Below are 24,922 nucleotides of genomic sequence, written 5' to 3'. Positions count from 1 at the left end.
ATGCCATAATGTCAAGCCATCTAATTATTGTCCATATTCCATTTTAGCACACCCTCAATGGTTAATCAAAGTCACGTTTAGAAGAAATGGAAATAAAATCCGGGATAAATACGGAGCGAACATTCCATCTGTGCACTTAATCCACGTTTACCGCTGAGGCTCTAGGTTTAAGTTGGTCGGTTTCCTTAGGGGTAAATTGACCAAAATGTTCTTAACTGCGAATGATATAGTAGTCCGAGAAAAACCTTCCGTCACCCGCCACAACATTTTGGTTTGACTATAAATTATGTAAAGTATTAATTTAATTATATGTATGATATAGTACATATTGCTTTAGTGTTAGACAAATTTCTTTTAGAATTATATATTATTGAGTACATTTTTTCTTTTTTGAAAGGAATTTCTTTACCTTTATTACTTGGGTATCTGGTATACCTACAGGAGAAGTCAGATGATAACCTTAGACCTTGATGTGTCAACAACTTTCTTCTTTATTAGAATTTGATAAAAATTAAGCTTGAGACTTTATGTCTGTACATTATTTAGAAATTCAATTAGAAGGTATTAATATCAGTTGATTATTCCAAGAATGCATATGGCCCCATTTTAGGATTGTTTATTGTTTTGAAACGGAATTATTTTTTCATGGTTGAAGTTGATTGATATGAATTCTTGATTTTTAGGTTGCAAGTTCTACAGTTTTTGTGTGACCAGTTCCTTCAGACATCAGTAGTAAGAGAGGACTTGTTAAGTGAAGGTAAACTACGTTATGATGACCATTGCCGTGCCTGTCATAAAACTGGTGACTTACTGTGCTGTGATTCTTGCTCTGCTGTGTATCATTTAGATTGTGTTGACCCACCGCTGCAAGATATACCAGGAGAAATGGAAGACTGGACTTGTAGTGTTTGTACTGCTCATCAAGTAAGTTTATGTTTGACATGAATGTAATTTTACCATATATTACATTACTAGCAAATATGTTTCCAGTATTAGGGAAAAATTAATTATACATTATTCCCTAATACTGTACATTGTACATACGTATATTATTGTCGTATGTAAGGTACAGTTTTTAGAATTTATTATGTGTATGGCAAATATAAAGATATTACTGAAATTACAATATGAATTTTAGTCTACTTTATTTAGTTGTGTTAGGGAAGCTTTTGTATAATTTATGACATGATTTTCTCATTGCAGGTTGAAGGAGTAACTGATTGTATCTCTCCTATGGAAACCTCAGGCAACCTATGTAGGCAAGATCCTTTGGGATTTGATCGCCATGGACGTAAATATTGGTTCTTAGTGAGAAGACTTTTCATGTAAGTTTTTATGCAGTGGGATGGCACAGTATCTTTATTTGCATTTGCATCCATTACAGGACAGTTCTTAGATTATTAGATTAATTTATTCTAAATTTATTCATTTTTGATGATATAGATATGTTAGTATGGTAGAAAAGGCTATGAAAGAATTGCAATAGCTGATAGTAGCACTTGGGACGATTTTTGAAGGTGGAACAGAGGGAGCCAGTAAATTTTGAGGTGATTTAAGTAATAAAAAGGGGCTGTTCCTATATACAAATCCTTGGTCCTTTACATAAGCAATTACTTTCAGCGTAGCTGGAATAAGACTGTTAAATTCTTGAACAAGGTGGCTAGTCAATAACTACCGTCTGGTAGGCAGGTAGGCCCGCTTGCCCGGATGTAAACACTCCACTTTGCTTTCGGCCACCTTCTGATGAAGACGTATGTTTGTGAGCTCTTGCTGACTAGGCGTTAATTACAATTTTTCCCTGTGGAATCTTTAATTTGTTATTTTGATTCAGTATGTATATACTGTGTTTGATATTAATAATTAATTGACTTTAATAATTAATATGCAAACCCACTTTTTGCAATAGTCTTGTTAGCTGCCTTTTTGCTTTGTGTTAAAGGTTGGCGGCAAGGGTGTGCCAACACCCATATTACATATTTTCACCCTTTAACGTTAGGACAAAACATGTATTCATCCGAAGTTTATGCTTATGCATGAAGTTACTGAGGGAAGTTTAGGAAGTTTGTCCTTTGTTTTTCTGGTATTTCCTCTTCTCCTTTGTCCTTTCGCTAGGTATCGGACGAAGATAGAAAAGGGAGCGTGTTGTGTTGGTGTTTGAGGGATTTCTCATTTCAGAGGGTGGTGCCCTTGGATGTGAGAGGAGTATCCTTATTTTTTAAAATCTTATTTTCATACAATCAACTTACCTGTCAGATATGTACATAGCTAAGACTCCGTCGTCCCAGCTATGTATATATCTGCCAGGTAAGTATGCATGAAACTTTATTGTATTATAACAATATCATTTTCTTTTTTATACAGGTTAACAGTGGTGATAGTTGATTACAGCAGTAGATGGTTGGATATCACTTCGTGTTGACTGTCCTAACCTTGGAATTCTACCTGTGACTCATAGCATGCTGTGATATTGGTCCCCGAGTGTGTGTACTGTTCCTTTGCGGGAAATCGTATTCATTTATCGCTGCTATTTTGGAGTTTCGTCACTGGACAAAGCCTTTGTCACTGCCCTGTGATTAACTATTCCTTCTGGTAAATGTACCTCATCCTGTAGAAGAAGTCATGCAGAATTTGGATAAGTCGAGGAGGAAGAGAGCTCGTCAAGTATCGTCATTTTCCACTTTGGAATCATCATTTGTTCCGATGCGAGATACTTACCTCGAACCATTACAGTGGAGATTCTGGATGTCGATCCGGGTCCGATCAGAAAAAACTGGTCATACGCCGCACCCAGGCCAGGCCTATGCCCTTAGGGGTTGAAGACTATGTTATCCTACCGACCTAACGCCAGTCCTTCTCTGGTCGCAGGAGCGTGCATACGCCCCTGCTTGTCCGGTGTCCAGCCCATTTCCTTTCTCCTTGTGTGTGCTTTGTGTACGTGTGTCGTGCATATGTGTGATGTCGGCTTCGGAGCCTCAACGTCGTTGCCCCGGTCCTGAAGGCCGGGCTTGTGAAGCTTTTCTCTGCCCCTTCTAATTGATCCTCACTCTTTGTGTAATTCGTGTAGCGCTTGCTCGAAAGTCAACATGTGTGTGAAGTGCGCCTCTTGGCCCTCGTACCAGTGGGATTTGGCTTCCACTAAGAAGAAAAAGAAGCCTAAAGCTTCATCGGTGAAGCTTTCGAGGGAGTCGAGGAGTAGGAGCAGCAGCAGCAGCAGAGACGGGGGCGCCCCTTTACCTTCGGTATCGTCGGAGAGGAAGTCTCCTGCGTTTCTACAGGTTCTTTCTCCTGCCCCCTCCCAGCGGTGTTGAGAGACTGCTGGACGCGGCTGCAGTTACATGGCACCCCGTCCTGGTCCTCTCTCTTAGCATTGGTGCAGCGTGAGGACCCGTCCCTCCCCGCTATGGAGCTTCCCGCTACGGCTCTTGCCTCACTGCGGCTCCCCCCTCTCTCGAGCGGAGCTCGCTGCTCGTGGCCGGAGACGGGCCGGTATACCCCAGTCACGGAGCCACCCGCCCGCCCGCATATTTCCCAAGTCTGGAAGAGTTTAGGGATGGGAAAAATTAGGACCAATCAAAGCACGTGGAGCTGATCCATGACGTCACAAGCCATGCCTTTTAGCTCTCTCCTCAGTCCTATATCCATTACTGCCGCCAGTCATGATGCCGAAGAAATACTTTCTTCTCAACTTCACAGCTTACGGCTTGTATGACAAATACATTTTAGTCAGATATATCTAAACAATGCAACACTAATTTAACAACAATATATTCTTCAAATGAGATACACCGTGAAATATATTATGCGTTATTGGCTTCTCCCTGTTGGTAAATAATTTTTTCACTTTGCGAATTTCTAAATTATATACTTGAAAATGCATGTTTAAAGCCATTTATAAAGGGTTGCAATAACTCACAGGATGAATCAAACAATATACAAGATGGTAAAAATGATGGTATCTGACCTGTTTGTAGGGGAAAATAGAGAGAGGGAGTAGGCTTACTCTACGGATTTCTATTGACATATGCTATTTCGTAGTAATGCACATTACTGTGCAGTGTATAAAAGTAATATACTGGTCATAACTAGGCCATGAACAGGACAGACTGATATAGCCCCTACTATTTACAGGAACACAGTTTCAGCTCTATTCATTAAATTATTTCAAGAGCTAATGTGCCCTTAAGGAAACCTACGGTATTGTTGTTTTGGTGATCTAAGTTAGCCTAATGTAACCAAATATAGTTACGTGACAAACTCATCCTGTCAGTAGCTAATCTGAATATGGTTGTTTTTCAAGGTGCACTTGATAAGCTGTAGTAGAAAATTGCCTTTTTGAGGTGGATTCTGTTTTCATAAAACCTTCCAGATGTCCTTACCTGATTGGTCCTTGTCATTCATTGTGTACAAATTTATAAAAAGTTTTTATTGAAAATTATTTGCTTTTGATTTTTTACTTTTCATACATTGTGTATAAACAAATGAAAAGTGACAATAAAATTCAGTATTGAATATTTTTTAGCAAGCCCTTACAGGATTTTTGCTTAAAATTCATTGTGTACAAAGAAAACACTAATTATTTAATTTATTTAATATTCTTAGTAAACCTTTCGTACTTGTCATTCATTGTTTGCAAAGAATCAAAATTAGTATTTCATTAGTATGTAATACTTTTAGCAATTATAGGAGTACAGAATACTACCTATTTACGGAGTTACAGTAGACTTTACTAAGCTGAACTAGAGCAGAATTGATGCACAAATTTATTAGAACTGCGATATGCTTTAAAGTAAATGTGGATGACACTTTTTTCCAACTTTCAACAGATAATTTTATGCAAATATTCAACATGTATCAATTAAAGCTTGGGATAATGGTAGTATATGAGTATACGACTATTTTCAACCAAGCTCACACTCAGTGGCCAAATGTATCCTTAAATTAAGTGCATAATATTTTTTTACATAGATTTTTGGCATTATGCCAAGCATTGGGCAACTAAGGCCATTCAGCGCTGAAACGGATATTGACAGTAAAAGGTTTGAAAGGTGTAACAGAGGAAAACCTCAAAGCAGTTGTACTATGAAGCAATTGTTGGGAAAGGGTGGACAATAAGATGGAAGAAAGAGAATATAAACGGAGGTAACAGTAAAATGAATGAAAGTAGTTGCAGCGAGGTGCCAAAGGAGGGACGCTGCAAAGAACCTTAAGTAAGGCCTACATTGCACCAAATGAGGTGTAAATTATATACTTGAACATGTGTAAATTATATATTTGAACATGTGTGGCAGTATACCCTTACGGGGTACATAAATTTGTTATCAAAACTGTATCCTCCACATTTCTTTTAAGCATAAGGCAATTATTATTTTAGTTCTGTACATAATACCTTTTTATAGCCTGAAACAACAGGCAGTAATGCTTGAAAAACGTTCCATGCTCCATGCTTTTAAAACTCACTTTCAAAATCCAAGATTCATGATGGGAGTCGAAGTGCTGCGAGTTCTTGGACTCCTGTCTGTAGTCTGTAGTGCTAATTACAGGTCATATACCATCATTTTTACCATACCATCAATTTTACCATCTTGTACATTTTTTATTCATCCCATGTGTTATCGCAACCCTTTTTAAATGGCTTTAAACACACATGTTCAAGTATATAATTTAGCCGCAGCCACTTGCCATGAAAATATTATTTATGCAGTAAATATCGACTTTGTGAGAAGGAATTAAGAGGGACTGAGCACTATTACCAAGAGGGTGAAGCCAATAACACAATATATTTCACGGTGTATCTCATTAGAAGAATATATAGTTTTTTTAATTGGTGTTGCATTATGTTTCGATATATCTGACTAAAATGTATAGGTCATACAAGCTGTAAATTGTGAAATGGGGAAGTTTTTCTTTGGCAATGTGACTATAAGTAATGGCTATGAGACCGAGTGTAGCTAAAAGGCGTGGCTTGTGACGTCAAGGATCAGCTCCATGCGCTTTGATTGGTCCTAATTTTCCCCATCCCTAAACTCTTCCAGACTTGGGAAATTTGCCGCCCGCCCGGCTCCGACCCTTCCCCCTCCTGCCGTTGGGGATTTCTTTTCCCCTCGTACTCTGGGCAGATCCCCGATGGAGGACAATGCCTTCCCGTCCTGGGGCTTCCCGTCTAGGGGGCAGGAGGAGCCGGGGGTGGCCTTGGGAGCGGCCTTCCGGGGTGGTCCCACTGTGGTGGGGGTGTCCCCGAAGCGGCCGAAATGCTCCCCGGTCTCTACCCGCTACAGGAGTCGCCGGAGGAGAAACAAGAGACGGCAGGACTCGTCCGAGGATGTGAGTTCTTCGAGTTCCTCCTCGAAGGAGAAATCCTCCCGTAGGAGAAAACGCTCCTCCAAGAAGAGACGCCATCATGGGAGAGGTAGGAGGCGGCGGCGTTCTCCTTCGCCCCCTTCGCCAAGGGAGGCCCCCGCTCCAGTGGCCCCCACGACGGTTCCTCACGGGGGGTTCCCAGCCGGCATCCTCCCTGCTCATTCCTCGGTCCCGGTGGATCCCGCCTCGGTCTTGTCAGCCATAGAGTCGGCCTCCATGACCGAGCGGGCTCCCCTCTTCCGTGTTCCCACACGCTTGTCGCCGTCACGGACGGAGCCTAGGGCCGATACCTCCTTAGGGGGTTCAGAGCCCCTCCACCACTCAGGATTGAGCTCCTCCTCGGGGCGGTCCAGGCGTTCGGGGCATCCCCCCTTGCAGGAGACTGGTTTACAACCGGGTTTAAGTGTCCCTCTCTGGGGAGCTTCTCCAGCTTCCCCCTGTCCAAGGTCTGGGATCTCGCCTCCGTCGCAGGACGCTGAGGAAGAGATCCTCATCCAAGAAGAACTCCAGAATGCCCTGGAGGAACTAGGTCCAGTGGATGAGAGTTCAACTTTTAGGAGGGTCCTCTCTCTTATTAGGTCCATGAACCGGCTAGAGGAGCCAGCTCGATGATAGAGGACAACAGATCCTTGGCTGTGGACATTCTGTTCAGGGACCCAGAGGATCCCAAGCCCTCTCTCAGCCTCCCTAGGTCCACCAACACGAAGAAGGCCCTGACGGTGTTGGAGAAACTCATAGCGGGGTCGAGTAACTTCCTGCATTTGCACTCCTCGGCTAAGCTACTCCCAGCGTCTAAGCCTAGTCAGAGAAGGCTATATGCCCCGGAAGGTGTCCCTCTTCTTCCCAAATCCGTGGAGGGTAACTTGGCGACCCTGGCGCCCGGACTCTCGGAAGAGAGGCTCGTGTCAGGGCTAGTCTCCTCATACCAGGAGGCTATGGCCATGGAAGTCACAGCTTGGACCTCTATTCACGTGGCTTCATGGTTAGATCTGTGGTCCGGGGCGGTAGCCAGGTTCTCCACCCTACACGACTTGAGGGACGAGGCCTCTCTTGCCCAATTCAAGGAACTGATTTTGTCACGGGTTAAGTCCCTGGGCTTCCTCACAACCCAACTGGTCTCGTCATGGGCAAACTGGGTCTTGAGGAGGAGGGATTCCATGCTAGCCAAGCTCCCTAGGAACATTCCAGAGAGGGAGCTCATGACCCTTCGGAACGCCCCAGTGGAGGGGGTTGCGCTCTTTCCGGAGAAGCTGGTGGAGGAAGGCCAGCCAAGGCTCCATCGTATATAGGGTCCCTCCCCTACGTCAGTCAGTGCCGAAAAGACCTAACGAGAGACCGAAGCCTCAGAATAGGACCCTCTCTGCTCCCTCAACGGAGTCAGTCCCTCAGAACTGGGGAGACGAGGGGACTCAGCCCTCCCCCAGGACCCTCCCGCCATCCCAGGCACCCTTCAGGTCCAGACACCCCTCTACTTCCAGAAGGGGTCGTAACAACCGCTTCCCTAGGAGGAAGTAGGAGTCGAGGCCCCCTACCGTGTCTTTTGCCACCGGTGGGGGGTTGCCTCTCGAGCTGTTGGCAGAACTGGGAGACTCACGGAACCGAGCCCTGGACAGTCCAGGTCCTCAGGGATGGTTACCGAATCCCCTCTCTAGACCAGAAGCCTCCCCTGACAGGGGAGCCGGACAATCTGTCTTCTCAGCCCCAGAACCCCGGTTACAGGGAGGCCCCAAGGCTAGAAGTTCTAGCACTGCTGGAGAAAGGAGCCCTCCAGCAGGTGGTAGATCACTTCCCCGGGTTCTTCAGACGCCTTTTCCTGGTGGAGAAGTCGTCGGGGGGGTGGCGACCGGTCATAGATCTTTCGGTCCTCAACTCGTACATCCTAAAAACGCCCTTCAAAATGGAAACGCTGCGCTCGGTGCTGGCTTCCATGAGAGAAGGGGATTTCATAATGTCCCTGGATCTCAAGGACGCCTACTTCCAGATCCCGGTACACCTGTCCTCTAGGAAGTACCTGCGCATAAGGTGGGAGGACCAGAGCTTGCAGTTCCAGTCGCTCTGCTTCGGGCTGGCAACGGCTCCGAAGTGTTCACGAGGGTGTTCTCCGTGGTTTCGTCTTGGGCCCACAAGAAAGGTATACGCCTTCTCAGGTACCTAGACGACTGGCTAGTCCTTTCCTCCTCAAAGGAGCCCTTGGTAGAGCAGAGGGACACCCTCCTGGCCTTTTGCAAAACCCTGGGAGTCATTGCGAACTGGAAGAAGTCCCAGCTGGTCCCCTCCACCAGGATGGTGTACCTGGGGATGGAGTTGGATACAGAGGTGGGGCGAGCTTTCCCATCGGAGGACAGACTGGCCGAAGAATCGCCTGCAACTTCCTGAGCCACTCCCCGAGACCGGCAAAGGAGTGGCAAAGGCTATTAGGCCACCTGGTCTCCCTGGAAAAACTAGTCCCCCCAGGGAATGCTGAGATTAAGGCCCTTACGATGGGACCTGAAAGTAGGGTGGTCCCAGAAGGAGGAAACACCTCAAAAGCCGGTTCCCATCTCACTGGCAGCAAGGAAGGCCCTCAGTTGGTGGCTGGATCCTGCAAACTCTCGTCGGGATGTACCCCTCGGGTCAGTGCCCCCGGAGATGCTCCTGTTTACGGACGCATCGAAGTTAGGCTGGGGGCCCCACCTGAAGTCCCTCTCGGCGGGAGGAATATGGTCGCAAGAGGAAAGCACCTTCCACATAAACAGGCAGTGAAGCGTGCCCTGGAAGCTTTCAAGGAGGCAGTGGGAGGACACTCTGTGTCTCTGATGTGCGACAATGCCACGGTGGTCGCCTACGTCAAGAAGCCGGGGGGCCTGAGATCACGGGATCTCTACGGATTGACGGAGGAGATCTTGAGCCGGGCCGAAGTCCTCGGGACCTCCTTGACGGCAAGGTTCATTCCCGGCAAGAAAAACGTAATCGCCGACGGCCTCAGGAGACGGCGTCAGGTGGTGGGATCCGAATGGTCCCTACACCCCTAGGTAGCGAGAGAGCTAAAAGGAAAGTGGGGGTCCCCATCCCTGGACCTGTTTGCAACAAGGCTAAACGCCAAACTGCCGGTGTACTGCTCCCCGGTGCCAGACCCAGCCGCGTTTTGGGAGGATGCGTTCCAGCACCCACGGGATGGCCTGGACATGTACGCGTTCCCTCCCTTCGGAGTCCTCAGGCAGGTCCTCAACCATCTGAGGAAGGCGAAAGGGGCGGCCCTTACGTTGGTGGCCCCTTGGTGGTCGGACAGGGATTGGTTCCCGGACCTTCTAGACTTGGCCTCTCTACTGCCTTGGGAGCTGCCCCCCAGGCCAGACCTGTTAAGGCAGCCCCACTTCAAGAGGTTCCATAGGAACATTCCAGCCCTCTCCCTTTACGGCTGGAGACTATCGAGCGGCTGTTTAATAGGAGATGGTTCTTGGTGAGGGTGGCCTCTCACATGTCCGGTTACTTGAGGGAGTCCTCCTCTAACATTTACCAGGCAAAGTGGAAGGTTTTTGGGGCCTGGTGTAGGAAGAGGGGCCTGGAACCCCTCTGAGCAAAGATCCCAGACATCGCAGAATTCTTGATCTACCTGAGGTTGGACAAAGAGGCCTGTCAATTCTGGCGGTCAAAGGAGCCAGGGCTGCATTAAGCCAGGTCTTCTCCCTGAAAGGGTTGGATCTGGGGAACTCGAAACCGCTGTCCTTGCTCATAAGGAGCTTTGAGCAGAATTGTCCCCCAGCGCCGGCTTGGTTCCCGCTGGGGTGTCGTGATAGTCTTGGACTCCCTGAGGAAGCCCCCTTTCGAGCCACTCAAGGACATCCTGGATAGGGAGCTGACCCTCAAGACGGTGTTTCTGCTAGCTCTGGCCTCCACGAAGAGGGTGGGAGAGCTCCATGGCCTGTCGTACATAGTGGCCCACACGAGGGGGTGAAAAGAACTCTCATTCAGGTTTGTCCCCTCCTTCGTGGCTAAGAATCGGAACCCCTAAATCAGATCTCAGGTTCATGGAGTTTTCCATCCCTGCCCTGCCCCCTATCTAAAAGACTGTACGAGGAGGTCGCTCGATGCCTTTGAGATTGGCCCCGTGGTGGCAGGCCAGCAACAGGTCTAGGTCCCCCCTTCACCCTTCTCGGGGTGGACGGGCCAGTGTGTATGAAGTGTGTGCGAGTGTGTGTGTGACTCTTCCTCATAATCCCCCTGTTCCTTGTCCCCCCTGGGCTTTCGGAGGAAGTGAGGAATCCAGGATACTCAAGTAAGATACGCGGGAGTGTGTATGGTATTCAGTATAACCCACAGTTTTACATGTCAAGGTTTGGTTGTACCCGCACCAGGCTTGCTTTAGGACCTCCCCGGACCAACCCCCAGTATAACGGAGCAGGGTTGAGTTCCAAGGGGAGCAGTTGCCCCTCCTCTGACCTAGCACCTTTGGGGCCGTTCCTCCCCTAACCTTCGCCCTCCTCCTAAAGGGTAAGTCTCCACTGTAATGGTTCGAGGTAAGTATCTTGCATCAGAACAAATCACAAATTCTTGGTAATTTGTATTTTTCCTAGCGATACTTACCTTGAACCATGGAAGTATATTTCCCTCCCGTCCAGCCCCGCTGAAGCTTAGGGGAGGCACCTCGGAGTTGAGCAAGAAGGACTGGCGTTAGGTCAGTAGGATAACGTGGTCTTCGACCTAAGGGTCTGCCTCCTCAAATTGAGAAGGCAGTTGCATGTTCCGCCAGCTCGCCTGTTCCTTTGGGAACAGGAACCGTCACTCTGTTCTTGGGCCTAGTGTATCAGTAGCCGTAGAAGCGCAAACTTCGGTTCGCACTTCTTTCTGCTGCTAGTCCTAGAGGTTCTGCCCCTAAGACTAGTTCTGTGTCGGGCGCGCTCGTTCGCCAGTTTCCTCAAGTGCACTTAAATCTATGGATTTGTGTGCATCCAGAGTCGGTGACGTAAAGTATGCTCACCGTCACGACTCAGACATGGAGTGGAAGAAAGGAGTGAGTCGCTGAGGGGACTCGCGCCTTTCCGGTGATCGCTCGAATGAAACGGTTGTAGGAAATGAATGCTTCGTTTAACTGAGTAAGAACATCACAAGTTCAGAGAAGAGCGAGCAAGAACAGTCAATCCTCCTTTTTTTCCCTCTACTTCCTGGTTATAGGAATGAACAAGGAAATAAGAGGAATTCTATGGAGTCTACTCCTCAGAGTTTGATCCCGAGAGACTGTTTTTGGTTAATCTTATGATCTTACTGAACATACATCAATCTGTTCAGGATGGATAGCACCGAGAGGTTTGAACACCCCTCCAGTGTGACTGTTTTGGAACAACCAGTTCGGCTTGAACTATTCTTTGGTATCCTTCTATCACAGTAGAAGTCCCTTTGGTACAACTTCACCTTCGCTCTCTTCATTAGAGAATGAAAGTATACTTTCAGTCATTATTCTTGTCCCATGAATGAAGAAGAACTATGCTGGAGTGTGATTTACAGGAACATACAAATATACTATATATCTCTCGTGACATGCTTCTGTTATCAGTTGCATTGTCCGAGTAGTGGGTGCATAACTGTAAGTTAATTCTTCTGGTATGTGACCAAGACAAATAATACCTTCTCTTAATAAAATCTGAAACCTTTCGGGTCCCCCAATAGTTACCAGTTTTTATTTTGAGATAATAACTAGTGGTATGGTTTCCCAACAACACCACAGCATTTGTATTATCACTGAACAGGAGGGTTTGCTTCCTTCCCATTTCGGTTAAAATGCAGATGCTCGTGTGTATCTGTTTTGTGCTCGATGGTACTAGCTGAATGCATTCCATCATGGAATGCACTACCAGGCAACAACTCAGTATAGCGAGTGGTATATGGCTCTGCCTCGGTACTGCTTGCTCTCCGATATTCTTTTCGGTTTGGTATTGTTTCCCCTCTGTCGAGGATTAACTACCAATTCAAATCTCTCTGGCCAACAATCACAGACGTTCACCCTGAATTGTAAATGAATAACGAAAATTTTCGCCTGATCCCCGCTCAACTAGCTCTGCTTCCAAAGTAAATAGAAACTTCCTCCCTGATCCAACCCACAAGTAGTTCTTCAGGCAGTAATCCCTGTGTTTTCATTACTGAAAGACTCTCTGCCTTCATTGCAAGCTCTGACTTTCTCGCTGAGCAGCAATGAAATAGCGGAATAACTTTTTCAGTCCTCTGTAAAAAAACAGGGGTTAAAGCTTTCTTCACTGGTTGGTGTCATCGATGGGACTTTTTCTATGATCAGAATCATGAAAGTTTACTTCTCTCAATTCAACTGTTACTGTAAAGACGTAGGTCAACATTCACCCTAGTTATTCACCAGTAGTATAGTATTGTTTCTCTTTGGTTGAGATTCAACTGCTGATGAGAAACTTCTGTCTTGCCATCACAGAATCATCATCTCGTCTTTCAACATCATTGGTGAAAAGATAGATGATTTGTATAGTAGTTCTCAGCATACCCCTTCAAAAGGCGGGTGTCACGTTGTGACTACATCTCGGATGCGCGGCACCGCAATCAGTCTCCATCTGTTGACGAGTCAGAGTCCTTCGTGATCTGCGCTGTCGACTTTGTATTGGTTGATCCAGATCAGTCATTACTTTGTCCTGTTGGTGTGTTGCTCTACATATTAAGAATCGACACCCTTCATTGAGTGACGATGCCTTTATCCACTGCAGACTGCAAATGCAGATGTTTCCAATGACACATCTTTCTCCAAGTCTTATGAGATCGTGAGAGATTTCTCTAGAGTTGGATACGTCTAGTGGCCTGGTACATTTCATCACTCCAAAGAATGTCAGAGCAGAAGATATAGAAGAGGTCTCATTGTGACCATATTTATATCTTACTTCCTTCGCGTCTGCCCACGGGTCCTTGAAACCTCTTTTCCTTGGACTTGGACCGGTGGTGGATTCTCACCGGTTGTTTTTGCTTATCTGGCTCTTTGAAGAGGACAAGTTGCATCTCGCTTATGGTGTGCAGTTCTAGAGGTAAGAAGGATGCGAGAGTGACTGGCCTCTCTACCCTCCCCTCCTTGTCCTTTAGGTTGAGGATAGGATTGAACTTAAAATGGCTGGGCGGTTGATGTGGTAAGCTTACACATCAAGCTTCCTTTCTATTTTTCTTATCAGAATCATAGAAGCAATCGCGCTCCTTCCTCTAGCAAAGGGAGGAAGGAGACTGGCAATAATGCAAACCCTTCCCAGAACTTTGCATTAATGCCTCCGACTCTAAATATTCTTCCCAGCACTTTTTTGGCTGAGTTACGATTCCTCACTCATTTCAAAAAGGCCCAGAAGTCTGACTCTTGATCATGCAGCTCCTATACTCTGATCAAGTTGTCAGAGGCAGGGCACTCCTCATCGCTCCTATGACCAGGAGGAATATCCCAGGTGTGCAGAACTCCAGTCAGTTCTAGAGGCTCACTCACATTCCTCCCACCAATCAGTGAGTCTTCCTTATGTAAAGGACCAAGGGTTTGTATATCGTGTAGGAACAAATCACAATTTTTTAAAGTAAATTGTATTTTTCCCAACTATACAAACCTGAGGTCTTTTACATAATTGCCCACCTCAATCTGAAACCTCGGCCAAAAGGCAAAGTGGAGTGTTTACATCCAGGCAGGCGGTCGTACCCGCCTACCAGACTGTAGTTACTGCCTAACCACCTTGTTCAAGAATTTAATGGCTGTATTCCAGCTACTCTGAAAGTAATTCCTTATGTAAAGGACCTCAGGTTTGTCTAGTTAGGAAAAATACAATTTACTTTCAAAAATTGTGATTTTAGTTGAGCCTTAAGCATAAAGCACAGTCTTACTAAAACCTGTTACTGTCCTTATGAAAATAGAAACCAGAGCTCTTTGTAGATTTATTCCTCAGTGTGAGTTGGATTAATGTATGAAACTTTGTAGCAAGGCAGATAACGAGTGGTTAAAGGAATTATGTGGGGGAATTCCTCTTGCTTTGCCAGTTGCCACCAAACACTTTTTCTGTGGTTGCCATCTAGTGGAGATGTTTTGCTTCCTTCTCCATAGACTGATTGGTGCTGGAACTTGGATTTTGAGTATTCAGTTTATTTATTTATTTTTTGTTATTTATTTATTTATTTATTTTTTAATATAGAGAAAACAAGTATAGAGATGATGTGCAGCGCTAGTGCTTACCATACACTGTCCTCTGATCATCCCCAGCTGAAGCCACCCTTTATATCCTGTACACCACCACCTACATTTACTTATAAATCCTCCACTTTTCCTGAAATGTTGTTGATTGAGTACTTGTGGAAGATGTGGCTTTACTTAAATAGGCCAATTACATAGCTGTAAGCTTCCTATCTTGGCAGACCAAAATTAAAATTTGTATGTAACCTACCAAGTAGTTACAAAGTTGAGAATTTTTAAGTACTGGTAGCTAGAATTTGAAAAAACGGTAGTGATTCTTTTGTTTTTGGTGCATATCGGTACCTCTGCCCACCACTAAGGCATAGGTAAACATCTCTGCAAAGAAGGTCAGTTTATTTCCACCGGCTTTCAATAAAGGTTGTAACCTGTTGCTTTCTGTGAATTTGGGTTTTGTCATTTTGCCGAGTGTTTTGTAGTACACTCGGTGAAGTACTCAGATTCTTTTGTCATAGCCTTTCGGCGTTTATTAGCTACCATTTTTTTGCTTTATCTAGCAATGTCTGACTCTAGTATGGCGAGTGTCCATTATTGCTAAATTCATGAAAGTATGACTCATTCTGTTTGTTAGATGTAGAGGTCAAGGTTGCACTGTTGAATTGATGTGTAATAAATGCATAGGCTGGGATGAAAGACAGTGGAGGCTGTTATCATCTTACTGTTGAGAGTTAGAGAAAGGTAGGAAGCGTAAGGCTACCGCTATCCTAAAAAATTTGTTAGCTAGCTAGGAATCTTCTTCAGAAGTGCCTATGATTTCTGTTTTGTCCCCCAAACCCAGTCTTTCCTCTATTCCATCTAATTGTGTTCCCGGGTCCCATGCTTCTGACTCCAGTGTCATTGACAGTCTCGATGCGAAGTTTGAGCTACTAGCTAACTCTATGGTTCAGTTAGGGGAGTCAGTGCATAAGCTTCTTGATAAAGAGAAAAGTAAATTGTTATTAGAGAAGCTGGCTGTCCGTCCCGCTGATTCTCCCAGGCAAAGGTCTCTTGACATACTCCACTGTACCTAGGAGAAGTTATACCGGAAACCCAAGGGAGGTTGGTGGGGTCAGCCCACAGGCAGCCTGCCCCTCAGTCACCGCTGGCGATATTTCCCAGCCATTGGAAAGGTGTCTTGGACAGTGCTCATCGTCTTTCTTTGAGCCCAGAGAAAGGACTTTTCCAGACCACTGAAAAGGTCTGCAGTGGACTTTTCTTGTGCTCCTCAGGTTCTGCCAAAGAAGGCTAAACCATTTTGTAGTTTCTGGGACAGCCCAGAGGAATTTTCTAAGGAAGATTCTCCTGGTAAACTTGAGAAAGGAAAATTTTCCAGACCTGTTGTGAGGCGAAAACGTCCAAGTGCAGTGCGGCCATCGGCACCAGTGTCATCTGTGGCTTTTCAAGCGGTATCAGTTCCTGCTTCTGTTACTTCTCGCTCTCCAGAATGAGTTAGTGTACATTTTATTGCAGATGTATTGGAGCCGCAAATTCTGATTTGTGATTTTCTCACAAGTATCCAGTAGTTTCTGAGCGTATTTTGACTCCAGATCCCTTGATGGTGCATGTGTACCCATCCTCTTTTGGTCTGCTTTGTCTTCTGTTGAAGAGTAAGAGGTTGCTACAGAAGATTCTATGGAGCTCTTCTGCTATTTAAAAAAAAAAAAAAGTTATTCCAACTTTTTCAAGCTAGCTACTCCTGTCTCTCCTGCTACAACTCTGCTGTTGAGTACAATCTTTTCAGATTCTTTTGATTTTCCTCAGTAGGTGCTTTTTCTTTCAGCAAGAAAGCTATTGGTGAGGTTGGAAGTTGGTTAGTAGCCAAGCGAGCTCAAGGGAAGGCTGCCTTCCCTTTCCTTCCTTCTTGCTTGATTAAGAGAACGCACTTGTATTACAACACTATGGAGTCTCCCTTTTTGTGTGTTTCTGCCTCTGTACAAAGGAACTTCTCAGTACTTATTGAGTCTTCTTGGAGATCAGCATTCACGTCAGCAAAAGTGATATTTTCTTCGGCTGAGATTGACCACCTCATTCGAAATCTGTTTTAAGATTTTCAAAGTTGTTAGTTTTAAGGATCGGTCTATTGGCACCCTTGGTAAGAAAATTCAGGATGCTTCTTATGCAATTTCTCCATCTATGTCTTCCGACATCTTAGGAATTCTCTCTTGTTTGGACAAAGGTATTAACGACAGTTCCTGCCAGATCACTTCCGCCTTTGTAGTGTGCATCCTTAAGCAGTGTGAACTGTGGTGCTCCTTCACAGGTAAAGGAGTTATTTCAGTCCAGAAATCAGCTCTCCTTTTCTCACCTCAAGTTCGTGACTTCCTCTTCCCTCAGGATGTCAATGGGATCACCTCCAGCTTGCGGATGAAGTCAACCCAGGATTTGTTTATGTGGTCCTGCAAGTGCTCCAGAGAGACTCCGTCTTTTGTACCTAAGTCTACTTCTCCCTTGCAATGGTTGTCCTTATGTGGTGGAAAACAGAGACAACAACCCATGACGAGAGGAAATGTCTGCTTTCCATCCAAAGCAATCAAGGAGTCGTCCTCCAAGCCCACCCATAAGAAATAAGAACAGTCTTTTCCATGCAGTAGTAGGTGCCAGGCTCCATTGTTTCTGGCAAGAATGGAGCAGAAGAGCACCAGAGCAATGGATGATAGAGGTCCTTAGAGTAGGATACTCTATTCCTTTTGTCAACTATCCACCTTTATTCCTTTTGTCAACTGTCCACCTTTAGTCAAGCAGCCCATCATGTTGACTGGCGTATTCACTCGACTCAGAGAAGTATTTCGCTCTAGCCGATGAGGTGTCTGTTCTTCTGAAGGAAGCCATCAATAGAGTGGAAGACCCTCAGACCTTTTACAATCATCTTTTTGTGGTCCAGAAGTCAATAGGCGGGTGGAGGCCAGTGCTAGACGTGAGTGCGTTGAATGTCTTCGTCTTGAAGACCAAGTTCAGAATGGAGACAAATCGTTTGATTCTTGCTCATCCACAGAGGGGACTGGATGGTCTCCATAGATATGCAAGATGCATACTTCCATGTCCCCATTCTTCCGGACTGAAGGAAGTACCTGAGATTTGTCTTCAAAGACCAAGTCTTTCAGTTTTGAGCCCTATGCTTCAGTCTGACAACAGCACCCCAAGTGTTCACTTGTGTTCTGGCTCCTATTGCAGGTTGGCTACTTGTGATGGGGGTCAACATCACGCTTTATCTGGACTGTTGGATTCTTCAATAGCTGGTCTTCTTATCAACCTTTCAAAATCCCAACTAGTCCTGATTCAATGGATAGTTTATTTGTGAATGACACAGGACTCTCTTCTTTTTTTTTGGCTTTTCCCTCCCCGAAGAGGGTAGTCATGTTTTCTCACAGTAGACAAGTTCCTATCACTCCCAAAGTGCTCTGCCAGAGATTGGATGAGTCTTCTAGGAACCTTATCTTCCATCTAGCAGTTTGTTTCGTCTTCTAGGAACCTTATCTTTCATCGAGCAGTTTGTTTCACTGGGCAGGCTTCACGTGAGGAACCTGGTCCCAGTGGAGATCAGAGAAAAGACTACGGGAAGGGAAGTCCCTTTCCCCTTTAAACCCAGAGCTTAACTAGTTTGCAGGCACTTCCAACATAGGTAGGGAAGCCCTGCTGGGCAACAAGGAAGTTTCAGGGACATGGAAATTGGCTCAAAAGGCTTGGCACATCAACCTGAAAGAGCTGACAGCAGTCAGTCTGGGATTACACACTTTTGCACCAAAAGCCTGAGGTAGCTTAGTGGCAATAAACTCGGACAACACAACAGCCCTCTTGTACATCTCCAAGCAAGGAGGGACCCACTCATTCACTCTCTGCGAGGCAGCGAGAAACCTTCTCCTTGGGGCTCACGCGAATCAAATGAAGTTAGTGATAAGATTTACTCAGGGCAAGATGAATGTTTTAGCAGACCAACTCAGTTGCCACAACCAGGTTATTCCTGTGGAATGGACTCGGGATCCAGCAGTCTGCTCAGATCTGTGGAAATTGTGAGGAAGACCGATGATCGACTTGTTTGCAACTGCAAAAATCATCGACTTCCACTTTATTGCTCTTCAGTGCCAGACCCAGCAGCATGGGCAGTGGATGCCATGTTTTTGGATTGGTCAAACAAAAAACTGTATGTCTTTCTGTCCCTAGGAGTGATCAGGGAGGTGTTACACAAGTTCCAGTCACACGAGAATGTATCATTGATCCTCATAGCCCCATTCTGGCCCCTCAGGGAATGGTTTCCTGATCTGATAAGTCTGTCAGCAGATTTTCCCAGGTTACTCCCCCAAAGGTGAAAACTGTTCAGACAACCACACATGCTGAGGTTCCATCAAGGATTATCTACCCTGGCTCTGTGAGGGTTCAAACTCGTCCAACTCCTCAGTGCAAAGGGTTTTTCGAGAGCAACTGCAGAGGTGATCTCGAAGTGCAGAAGACAGCCATCCTCCAACGTCTACCAGAACAAGTGGAGCATTTTCCATGCTTGGTGCAGAAGAAATCAAGTTTCTCTTCTCAAACATCTGTGATGGAGATCACCGACTTTCTTCTGTACTTTGGGACATATAGAGGATTTCTTCTTCTACAGTCAAAGGATATAAGGCCATGCTAAGCTCTGTATGTATTGTATTCAGGCACACAGGATTAGACTTGTCTTTGAATGAAGAATTATCAGACTTGATCAAGTCTTTTGATACCTGCAAACATAGACAGGTATCATGGAATTTAGACGTAGTCCTGAAATGGTTGTCTGGTCCTCCTTATGAACCTGCTACACTCAGGAATCTGATCAGTAAGACTTTTCTTGATCACCTTAGCCTCGCCCGGAAGAATGAGTGAAATCCAAACTGTAGTTAAGAGAGTTTCTCTTTTTAGTTGTCAAGCTCTTCCTCCTCATCTTCACCTTCCTCCCTTGGGAAAAAGAAGTCCCATAAGGCCTCTTAAGGATTACCCAAAGATGAGCCATCCACTGTTTGCTGAATTGGCACAGGTCTCACTGACCATGCTGAGTGCTTCTTCCCTAACCACTCTGTCTTGAACAAAGGACTGCTCCTGGGTCTTCAACCAATGTTCGCTAGAAACATTCCAGTTCAACTAGTGCTACTTGCTCCCTCGTGCTTGTCAGTACCAGGGACACCTTATTTAACTGCTGTCATGCTGCTACCCAGTTAGCCTATGGGTCACTACTGACCTTGGCCTCCTTCCAGGCTATCTCATGGTTCAACTCTTGGTTGAACACATGTGCAAAGTTTGCCATTACAAGTGTCTCATCCAAGGCAGTTTTGTAGGTTGCTGGTGTTGGATGAGGAAAGGCTCAGACTTTCCTTATATACAAGTACATGCTTTCTCTGGTTATCAGCGGACACGGTTAATGACGATCTGGTTTTATGGTGCTTCTCTAGTGCCATAAAATCGGCAATTTATGGTGCCATAACATACCTAACAGAGGCACCATTAACCGGTTATCGACACCATGAATTGAAACGCGCCGCCATAAATTGCCATGTTTCGGTTAATGGCAGTTTTTGTTTATCGCCACCCCGCCAAGAACAGAACCCCTGCCGATAACCAGGGACTGCCTGTATTGGCAGAAGGTAGTCCAACAATATAGGATGGTCTGTTGGTGGGCTGTTTGTTATGCTAACCAGCCCGAGAAGAGTGTACTTAAGACTCAGAGGTCTGGAATAACTAAGCACTATTAATAATAATGTTATTCTTCCCAAAGAGTAACATGGAGGCAACAGTGGTGAAGATCAGTCTCCTATAACCCTCTGTAGGTACCAAGTAACAGTAGCTAAACCTACAGGTAGGCACAGCCAACCCTTTCATGTCTGGTGTTAGAAGGAAGTCTATTCCTCCTACCAGACCAGTAGCCTAGTCTTCTTCCTTGAGAATGAGTATGAAGTCTTCATAGTCATTTTGTTCACTGCTCCCATCCATGGCTAGGAAAGATAGGGAAGAGGAAGAATGAGGGAGGGGGATTATGAGGCTGGCAGTTTTCCTCCTCAGTAGCAGTGAATAAATGCTTGCCTCTCAAGCCATTGGGTGATGTGGAGAGATTATGTGGAACTCTTAATAATTCTGTATCTTCATGATGACTACCATTGTGGCGGGATCACAAACGAAGCAACAAGTTCCCCCACTTACTTTGATTGTTCCGACTGATGAACTTTCCCCTCTGCCACACTTTCCTCTTCATGTTACTAAATACATGCAGGACAATTGGCTGACCGAGATGCAGAACACGCAAAACAAACACGTACTCATCTTAGACTCGAGATACTCAGGGCTAGACGCTGTGCCGTCCGCTGGATACAGTCATTGTGACACAACAACCGCTGAATTTCTACCCAAGACAGACAACCACCAAAACCATACAACTCAAAAAGCAATACCCCAATCACTACGCAAACAAATACCAACAGCTCAAAAACAACATGACAAATTATACAATAACTCAAAACCACCACAACAAACCACAACCACCAACACTGTCTCCAACAGACAACTCACAAAACCACCAAAATGCAAAATCAAATACAACAAACCTCTTCAAGTCAACAATCACCAGATAGCCACATGCACAGCAACCATACAATATTAATATCGATCAAGAATACACCCAATAACAACAGGCTACTTCTGACTGACGTCTTTTCCGACTTACTGATTCCTTACAACTCTCCGTAACAGACTCTTGCCATAGACTGCTTTGGCGACTGCTCCAACAGACAACCCAGATGCCTATGGCCACCATCAAACCGCTCCTCATTATCCATCCACCAATTACGATCTTTATCTCTTATCGCTCGCTCACTCATACTTCAGAAAAACACATAAGCAATTACATAGTACTATCATACAGCAACACGAAACACAGCATATCAAACATACGAAAACATTTAAACTCTCAACCCAAGGACGGTTGTACTTAGAAAAAAAACACAGTTCCCCAAGTCCAGGAATGTAACCCCCTTATTCCTGTTATTTCGTATGGGAAAAATGTTTAATTAACGTGTTTTTAATTAGCGTGAGCTCTCCAGGAACACAACCCTCGCATTAATTGAAAAGTGACTAATGGTTTCTGTTCAGTCCCAGCTTCAAACATCTTACCCAGTAAGAAATATCTAAATCTGTTTAAAACAAAAACTAATGCAAGACCTTCTCGATCAGTCTTATCATAGTTCTGTTCTGCAGACCAATTTTTTTTTACTCAAAATGTACAGGAACCTCTTCATCAACTTTCTATAACAAAACATCGCCAACTCAATGGGTGAAGCATCAGCCTCCACAATCAGTGAACTTTCTCCATCATAAGTACATAACAGTGGACTTTCAGCCTAATCTTTCTTCACAGTTTCAAAAACAGCTTGTTCAATTTTACTCCATTTGAATTTTACTTTTTTTTTTTCAACATCATACAAGGGAGGACACTTACTAGAAAACTTCTGAACAAACTTACAGTAATAAGTAACCATACAAGAAAAGACTGATGTTCTCCAATAGAAGTAGGAGATGGAGCATCTAATATGGCTTGGACCTTTTTAACAGAATGTCTTACACACCTTCACCAGAAATATAATCCAAATATTCTAATGAAGATATCTTAACTATGACTATCTCTTATTAATCTGAATATTATGCTCTTGCAAAATATTTAAACCTGTACTCAATCTAAGCTCATGCTCTTCTTGTCATCATATTTATTAACATTTGTTAACAAACAAGCAATAAACCTTTGAAAAATAGCAGGGGAGGAAGAAAGACCAAAAGGTAACTCTTTATACTTAAACAAACCCATAGAAACAAATAAATTTTAATGTAATTTGCATTCTTCCTATGTATGAAACCCAAGCATTTGACCTTCCTTCCTCAAGTATCCTGCATAGTTCTTTTATGCTGAAGGAAAAGTGCTTTGACAATAGAAGATGAGTGTGGAACCCCCACCCTTTTTTACCAATTTACGTCCTTGTTTCCAAATTTCAGTAACTGTTCCCAGTTTGCACTTAGGAATGCTCCTCCTTGATAAAAGACTCTGGTTTGTTTACTTTGAAAAAATACAGATTACTTTTAAAAAAAATTGTGATGCTGCAGTAAATATTTGTAAATATCTTAAATAGTCTTAATCTCACAATTTTGGCATGAAATGATGAAATAAACTTATACAGGCAGCCCCCGTTTATTGTGTGGAGGGGGGAGTGTTCTGTTCTTGGTGGTGTTGGTGGGGTGCTGATAAGTGAAAACTGCCAATAAGCAAAATTCGGCGATTTATGGCACTTAAGGTGGAGAGTTTCAGTTAATGTTAGGTATGTTATGGCGCCAGAACTCTATTATCGGCACCTTTTTGGCATCAATAACCAAAACTCGTGGCGCCATAAATCGCCGATTTAGACAAGCACCATAAAACCGATAACCGGGGACTGCTTGTAGTAGTACTATAGAGAATGCATTATTGTACAATTTCTGTGGTGCCTGTTTTTTTTTTTTTTTTTTTTTTTTTTTTTTTTTTTTTTTTTTTTTTTTTTTTTTTTTTTGACCACAAGAAATCTATGGTTTGTGTGAGATTTTAATTTTTTATTCTAGGGGCCAGTGATGTGAGTAGAGAAAGTCAGTGAATGGTTTAGTAATTAAAACTTGAAATTTTTATAGTAAATTTTTGTCTACTGTATTCTAATAATAAAATAATACATACAAGTTTTTATGCATTTTGTGAAAGAATTTTTATCTATTGTACTTATTTTGTTTTCCTCATACTTCTAGCATATGCAAGTTCTCTGTCATCTGTGGGCTGACAGAAATGGTTATAGAAATCCCAAAATAAAAAATTTTCTATTCAACTATCAATAACAAAGCATCTTGTAACTAAGTTACTGATATCCAGTTTAAAACTAGCAAATATGAAATGTCAAGTGCACGTAGAGTTATATAATAATGACTTTTCAATCACCTTTTATGGTTGAAGGTTTGATTAGTAAGAGTGACATGTCCATATCTTGTAACCAAAGCCTGAAAAAAATAGGTTATTGAATAGTACCTTTACTCAAAATGTCTAAGAACTATTGACTTCACAGAGAATCGGAGGATGGTGAAATATGGTATTACACCACACAAGCCCAGTTGGGGGAAATTCAAAGCTTGTTAGATGCAGCAGACTTAGAAGAAGATCTCTGCAACACATTGCAAGAAATTCTTCCAGAAATGAGAAGGCATATGGCTGTTACAGAGTCCCTCACCGAGGAAAACAAAGGAAATCGGAAAACATGTTTAGAAATTGAAGATGGTAAGGTTGCTTTTCAGTTGAAAAAGTTTCTATTGTTAAAAGTAATGTGTTTCAAGAGATGAATTTTGCATTTATAAAATTATATTTATGCATTGTTGAGTAATTGACTGATAAGAAAGTTTAACAAACTGTCTAATAAACTGATTGCAGAGTACCTACTTGAAACAGTGAAGTCATTCATAATAACACTTCCCAATAGAAGGAATTTTATTTTAATGAATCTTACCTACTGTTAAAGTTAGCTATATCTCCATGTTGATTAAGCAAGTTGGCGTTCAAACAAAATATCGAATGGCTGGCTGGATGAATGTCTTGTTTGCCTGTTCTCCACCAGATGTGTTTTGAATGTCTTAGCTCTTGTCAGAATTCTCCTTGTTGCCACTTAGCTTAGCCGATTGTTGGTATTCTATGAAGTTTGGCCGTTTTGCTCTTGTTTATGGTATTGTAATTTTATTTTCCTAAGATGTCTTCCAATAGAAGCAAACCAATAACATCAGGCTATGTAGGAATGATTTTGGTGTAAGCAGGATGTTGGAATTTGAAGTAAATCAACATTCCTTTGTACCAGAATCAGGGGTACAGAGTGTGATCTTGGAATGAGATGTGAAGAATGTAGGGGAGTGTTCTGAGGAATTTATGCCTGAATATGTCAGATGTAGGAAAGAAGGGAATAGATTGCAAAAGCAATTAGCTAGGTCAGGACTTACATCTGTCTGCTCTATCCCAACTAGTGTCCCTTCATCTGCAGCTATCCTGACTCAGACTAGGCATTTTGGTAATGTTAGTATTGAGACTTATTTTATAGCTCCGCATTCTGCTCCCTATTTGGTTCAGGAAGAGCATATCAAGAAGTTAGAACATGACATTAAACTTATTTCAAGTTTAATACAAGTTGAACTGATTTCGTGGTGGGGAACATTCCGAATTCCTCATGTTATGCGCTCTTTTTCACATTCCCTTTATAAGTAAGTTGTTGGTGCACTCTCTTTTGTGTAGCCCGAGCCTTAGACTGTCCTGCAATAGTGTGCCTTTGGGAAATGTTGCCTACCAGGGAACCAGGTCAGTTCTTGAAGTGATGGGGTTCTGTTCTCTCCAATACCTAC

The 24,922-nt window shown here is 43.9% G+C and overlaps 1 protein-coding gene across 1 annotated transcript in view; it reads left to right on the top strand.

Annotated features, from left to right (window-relative positions):
- The first annotated feature begins 309 nt into the window (after positions 1-309).
- The window catches only part of LOC135223972 (nucleosome-remodeling factor subunit NURF301-like), a 216,067-nt gene continuing 191,454 nt past the window's right edge, over positions 310-24,922 (top strand). Inside the window, exons 1-4 of the mRNA XM_064262894.1 lie at positions 310-338; positions 684-924; positions 1,204-1,325; positions 23,611-23,819. Coding sequence (XP_064118964.1) covers positions 310-338; positions 684-924; positions 1,204-1,325; positions 23,611-23,819 — 601 coding nt within the window. The remainder of the gene's footprint in view (positions 339-683; positions 925-1,203; positions 1,326-23,610; positions 23,820-24,922) is intronic.

This window comes from Macrobrachium nipponense, chromosome 10 (genome assembly GCF_015104395.2).
Source record: "Macrobrachium nipponense isolate FS-2020 chromosome 10, ASM1510439v2, whole genome shotgun sequence".
Lineage (NCBI taxonomy): Eukaryota > Metazoa > Arthropoda > Malacostraca > Decapoda > Palaemonidae > Macrobrachium > Macrobrachium nipponense.
This window is presented reverse-complemented; position numbering and strand designations above follow the sequence as displayed.